This window comes from Manihot esculenta, chromosome 12, assembly GCF_001659605.2.
Source record: "Manihot esculenta cultivar AM560-2 chromosome 12, M.esculenta_v8, whole genome shotgun sequence".
Taxonomy (NCBI): Eukaryota; Viridiplantae; Streptophyta; class Magnoliopsida; order Malpighiales; family Euphorbiaceae; genus Manihot; species Manihot esculenta.
Window position 1 is genome coordinate 28,138,010 of NC_035172.2, and position 6,364 is coordinate 28,144,373.

Below are 6,364 nucleotides of genomic sequence, written 5' to 3' on the forward strand. Positions count from 1 at the left end.
ATATTTAATAGTTTTAACTCATAAAAATTTTAAATTTTAAATTAAAATATTATTTGTTGAATATATTATTAATTTTAAGTATTATTATTATTATTATTATTATTATTTATTAATGGAAAATTTATTCATTCTGACCATTTTAATCTTTATCTAATTATATTGTTAATATCCTCTAACATATTTCAATATGTGAAATTTTTTTAATCATGTTAATTGCTAATATTTAATAAAAACACGTAAATAAAAGAAAAAGTAAAAAAATTGAATTAATTTATTTTTTTATTATTTATCATATTATATTATATTATATTATATTATATATTTTATTTTAAATATCTATATTAAATAAATATTTTAACTAGATAAAATATTTAAATTATTTTTAATAATGGTAGCTTATAATAATTATAATTTAAACTAATAATAATATTTAGCAAAATAAAATAAAAATTAATAAAATTTTAGTAATATTTAAAAATTATAAATAACAATTTAACTAATATTTGAATACTTATTTATTATTTAATTTCATAAAAAAATAAATATATAAGAAGAGTACAAAATTTTAATTTTATTTAAAAAAACTAAAAAAATTTATAATTAATAATAAAAAATAATTTTATATATGATGTAATTTGTGTAAATATATTATTGTTGGCTAAAATAATATGTGAAATTTTTTTAATCATGTTAATTGCTAATATTTAATAAAAACACGTAAATAAAAGAAAAAGTAAAAAAATTGAATTAATTTATTTTTTTATTATTTATCATATTATATTATGTTATATTATATTATATATTTTATTTTAAATATCTATATTAAATAAATATTTTAACTAGATAAAATATTTAAATTATTTTTAATAATGGTAGCTTATAATAATTATAATTTAAACTAATAATAATATTTAGCAAAATAAAATAAAAATTAATAAAATTTTAGTAATATTTAAAAATTATAAATAACAATTTAACTAATATTTGAATACTTATTTATTATTTAATTTCATAAAAAAATAAATATATAAGAAGAGTACAAAATTTTAATTTTATTTAAAAAAACTAAAAAAATTTATAATTAATAATAAAAAATAATTTTATATATGATGTAATTTGTGTAAATATATTATTGTTGGCTAAAATTTTTAAAATCTATTAAATTTTAATTAGAAAAAATTTAACTTTGAGATGTAAAATTAAGCATAAGATTTCACAAATTAATTACCCATTTGAAGGATAATGCAACAAAAGCGATAAGGTCTATGCTCAGTTTTCACATTAGATTCGTTAAGTTGAAGAAATATATGCGCTAGTGACAACCTGCTGGACACGCACATGTCCTTTCAACATTCTAAATATGAACGAAGGAAAATGAATCAGTCCTCACCGCCAAAACCTGGTTCATGAACATTGAATTTATTACCCCAGCAGCCTTTGACAGTTGATATTCAACAGCAAGGACCCAAGGAAGACAGATATAGTAAAATACAGAATTTGTTAGAATAATTAGAGAGCCAGGTGATGGATCACAAGCAATTTCTTTTCACTTTCTGCTCCATTAGAATTCCAGTTTGCTTTGCCAAGAATTTGTAGACCAGTGTGTAATTGATGACTAGTATAACAAGATAATACAACTGGACAGGAAAATAGTTCGCCTACCTAGTCAGAATTCACAGATATTGAGTTTATTTATATGAACAACTTGGTCTAATCTCACAAATATAGCAATTAGTTTGCTTGCCTGCATGCATCATCTGGAGCATAGAAGACTTGTTTTCTTCAACCACAGCTGGATTTATCCACAAAAGTATATTTCTTGGATTCGAGACAAAGGAGATTTGATAACAAACATTGGAGGGCCATGCATTAGCCACACCAAATTCAGATAGTTAATCTAGGATTATTTGGTTCGAATATCCTGTCTTTCCTTCTTAATTTCATCACTTGAAGCACTTCTTTCTGTTTGTATCCTGGTAGGAAGGATTGACCATGTTAAATTCAGAAATGAATAGAGTAAGTTCTGTGATGAATAAAAAATGTGAAACTAAACTTACCTTTGCAAATATGGAGAAATTATAGGAGTATATTCCATATTCTTTAGGATTAAACTTTCATTCTGGTCTCTTCCCATCATAGATGCACTTAAAGAGCTGCTGTTTTTCAAACTGGATGATTGTGTGACAAAAGGAAGTGATGCTGCAGCCCTGGCTTCCATTTCAAATTCTTGAAACAAAGATAAATCAGAATTGCTCTACTGTAATAACATCAACTGTAAGAGCAGTGACATATCCTATAGAAGAGGAATCAATATCCTACGCTATGATTTGTAGGAACACTATTTCACTGAAGATAATCCTGCATTGCAAAGTCATATGTACCTGAAGGAATCCTTTCTAAATGATCTGCATTAAGTTGCTGGTGTGGCAAAATATCTTCCCTGCAAATTTCCTTCAATTGCATGCATATGAGACATCTATTCCACATGCATATTTCAGTCAGACAGGATCATATTCAAACTTACCTCAGAAGATCTGAGGAGCGGAAAAGGCCCAAAGTGAGCTCTGATTGATGATTCCATGCCAAATGAAGTTTCTGAATTTATTATATTTGGTACTGATAGCTGGTTTGAGATGGCACATTGGTTTGGAAGATCAAAGATAATTTGTTCTGGGTTTTCTTGGTTCAAAGGAAGACTGCCAGCTATATTCATATGCTGAGACACATTTTCCTCGCCAAATCCTCTGCTGTATTGAGAAAGTTGGACTGGTTGCAGCATTCCAGGCAAGCACATTGGATGCAAACTTATTCCATTTCTCATTGATAGCATCTGGAATGTTAATCAACATGTTAGCAACTCACAAACAAACTTGGGTTCATCATTATCACTTAGCTTCAACTTCGTGTTTTTTTACAATATTTTTATTGAAAGAATGAACAAAAGAAGCTGAAACTCAAAATTAATCTTTAATAAATAAATTGATCATGTTAAATTAAACTATTAAATTCCAAAGGGAAACAACATGCCTCAACCCTCAAGTATTAAATTAAGATTCTCAATGCACATTCCAGAGTACAATTTTGGCAGGTAGTTGCTCTGGAGTAGCATCCACAAAATATGTACACAGCGTTACAATACCCAATCAGCAATGCTCGCTTAGCTTCACATTGGACGGACAAGAACCAAGGTGAGGCAGAACTTCCAATAGGGAAACAACTTGCATTAGACTTTTCATCTCAGTAAACAATAAAAACGGATAAATAGATAACATCTCAGAATAAAATAACACACAAAATAGCTTATTTTGAGAGAATTTATGATAATGATTCCTTTATTTACACCTTCAGTACAGCACTCACAAATTCACCCTAGACAACTCCAGTGGTCCTTTGTGTTGCATTCTCTTTGCATAGAAAGATTTAAGCAAAACCTTCAGCTACATCATAGCTAGTGATTAAGAATGACGATTTATGACTGATTAAACTACTTTTCATCTGTTAATCAGTGACTGCTTCTGTTGATCCATTTTAACAATTAGACCAACTGAAACACAAACAACCTTTATCAGAAAACCTCATCAAAAGAGTTACTGTGACTTTATGGTCTGCACCTTTTCTTCTCTTTGCATTCCTCCTTTTTCGTGTGTGCATGTCTATGCATGAGATACTGTGGGGAGATCAAACAAGAAAGAAGAGCTTTTTCTTGATTGGTGAATTTATTCTCTAAATTATCATCCTGGACTTCTATATGCATCCTGGAACATATTGTTTCCAGCAAATATGCATGCAAAATAAACACCTAAATCGTGTTTGGATTTGAAATTTGGATATTAAATATTAAATAAGAAATATAAAATTTAAAATTCATAAATTTGAACATATCTTGTTTATCTTAAAAAATAATAATAATAATAAATTTTGAATTTAAAAAGAATGAAGGAGAAGACAAGGCAATTTTGTGAGGTTTAACTTGAATTTCAAATAACATATTAGTTTGTCATTTCAAGTCCTAAATTTTTTGAGTCCCTATATTTATCTTGGATTTGACTGAAATCCAAGTTTAGATTTGTTGAACCTTTCAAATAAGGTATTTATCAAAATTGCAATTCACAAATTTGAATCCATAAATCCAAACACAATACAAAATTACTTTCCTTTGAAGGTCCATAATGCTTGCAGATGCAAAAATTTCAACAATTTCGACTCATTGTTTACTTTGAAACTCAACCAACTGTAACTTAACACCAAAAGCTTCAACAACTCAACCAACTGTAACTTAACACCAAAAGCTTCAACCTTTCAAGGTTAAAGAAATCTAAATAAAAATAAAGATCGCAAGTAAGAAAATGACTTTATCTAATTTTTTAAACCATAAATTTTGCGTTACTATAAACATGTAGATTGTAAGATTAACTGGATCACTATCCAAACTCCCAGGGAGGTACAAGGATCATCCATGACAATAATCTCTTACACTAATCCATGACTAGCAATGAGCTTTAGCTGTGGTAGAGTAGGTCTGAGTTCCAAATGACAAATTGTTAAAAAAAAAAAAAAAAATCCATGACTAACCAATGACTGTGCCAGCCTGGGAACAATGGCTTGCATGCCTTAAAAAATCATCAGCATTGAAATATGAATGGTTTGAGGGTGATTAAAGGTTTGGCACAACTAAATAACATAATCGCATTAAAGATGACACAGACCTGTACTTGGAGCTGAAGTTGCTTTAGATATTCAATAGCTTCATCAAGCATTGACGCCTTATCAGTCTGCCATGAAAGGAGAACAAAATCATTTAAAACTAAAAGCAACTATTCAATGTGGTAAAATTAATCAAAGAACACAGAAATTGCACAACCTTGTTAGAATTTGGAATTAGGTTTTGCAGCGCCTTCATTTTCTCATTTATCCTGCTTCTCCTCCGCTGCCAAGAAAAGAACCCATTGAAAAATTGAAAAGAGGAGGAAGAAGAATAGCATCCGAAAAGAATGTCTACCTTTTCAGACAAATTGTGAACTTCTGCTGCTCTGCTTCTCTTGGATGAACCACGCGGAGGAGCAGGCTTTGCTTGCGCCTCCTCTGCCAACGCTTCAAGAGCCTCCTGCAGTCGAGATCAATGAACAACCTCTAAAACTCTCTATTTTCTTTCTCACACATTTATTGTGCATCCAAACTGAGCTAAAATTCCCAAATACATCCCCCGAAAAAAGAATATATATATATATATATATATATATAATTGCTCAAGCAATCAAAAATTCAAAATCCATAACGAGCACCTCGCTTTCGCAGTCGTAGTCATCAGCCTCGTTCTCACTAGCTCCTCCAATCGACAAAGACGAAGCATTCGCCCCGTTTCCTTTCACATTTCCCTGGAAAAAACCAACGTTCACTCCTTCACCAGAATCCAGACCGGAGATTCCGTCTTTCACGAGAGTTGATTCGCATAAACGATGAGGATGACTCTCTCGCGGAATAGAAAGAGGAGCCGCAAATGACTGCAACTGTGGGCCAGTGTTGGTCATAAATGACGAACCAGTCGAAGAAGCAGAAGTAGAATGGAGAAGAATCTGATGGAGGAAAACCGATATATCGTCCGATGAACGGCGATCACCACCTCCCGTCGGAGGAGACGAACACGCATTGTACATGTCTCCCATTAATCTCCTTTCTCTGTTATTCTATTGTTCTCGCTGTTTAACGAATCAGGACAGTAGAGGAGCTTTTGTCCACCTGAGACCTTCGACGCGGGTTTAAATGGAAGCTTGAAGCTTCAATTCTCGTGCAATGGTGGAATGGGGAGTCTAGTTTACGCGCCAGTGGAGCGAGTGGAAAAAGGATGGCAACATCAGGATCTTGAGTGAGAGATTTGTATGCACAATCGTCAAGGGCTTTAATGATTGGTCTGTCAAATAGGAAATTTGACCGATCTGGGTAATTGTAAAGCAATGGCATTTCTGTGTCAGGTGATATCCACTATTGTTCGCACGTGAGGTACACTAAAATTTTTATTTCAAATGGTATTAAGCATTAATTTTTTATTAATAATATTAATAATTAATTATTAATTACTTAGCAGGATCTTTGTCTTTAGTTTCTTGTGCAAGAAATGCTCTCGTGTCTTGACTCATGCCTCATAGAAAGGTGATGGTTTGTTTGGTGTCTGAAATATTAGTAAATTAGTAATATTTTTTACTATCTTATAGTGTAAGATATGGGTTTATTATAGAATAATGTGAACAAATTATTATTAATTGAGTGTAACTTTTAAATTATTTACTATTGTTGAATGACTTCAAACTAAAGAATGAAAAATTAAAGTTCTAAAATTTAACTCAATCTAAGTATTGTTCAACCGCAA

At 30.6% G+C, this 6,364-nt stretch overlaps 1 protein-coding gene across 2 annotated transcripts; it reads right to left on the reverse strand.

The window, feature by feature from the left end:
• Positions 1 to 1,527: 1,527 nt before the first annotated feature.
• On the reverse strand, positions 1,528 to 5,829 carry LOC110627902 (transcription factor SPATULA). 2 transcript variants are annotated; one of them, XM_021774286.2, is made up of 8 exons: positions 5,283 to 5,829; positions 5,000 to 5,104; positions 4,862 to 4,927; positions 4,707 to 4,772; positions 2,525 to 2,830; positions 2,382 to 2,451; positions 2,058 to 2,229; positions 1,528 to 1,973 (listed from the first exon to the last, which is right to left on the reverse strand). In XM_021774286.2, exons 1-8 carry the CDS (start codon positions 5,661 to 5,663, stop codon positions 1,904 to 1,906), a joined length of 1,236 nt encoding a protein of 411 aa, XP_021629978.1. In that variant the 5' UTR covers positions 5,664 to 5,829; the 3' UTR covers positions 1,528 to 1,903. The 2 variants fall into 2 exon arrangements, with proteins under 2 accessions (XP_021629978.1, XP_021629979.1); XM_021774287.2 differs by having other exon boundaries at positions 2,058 to 2,226; positions 5,283 to 5,828.
• Positions 5,830 to 6,364: the final 535 nt, after the last annotated feature.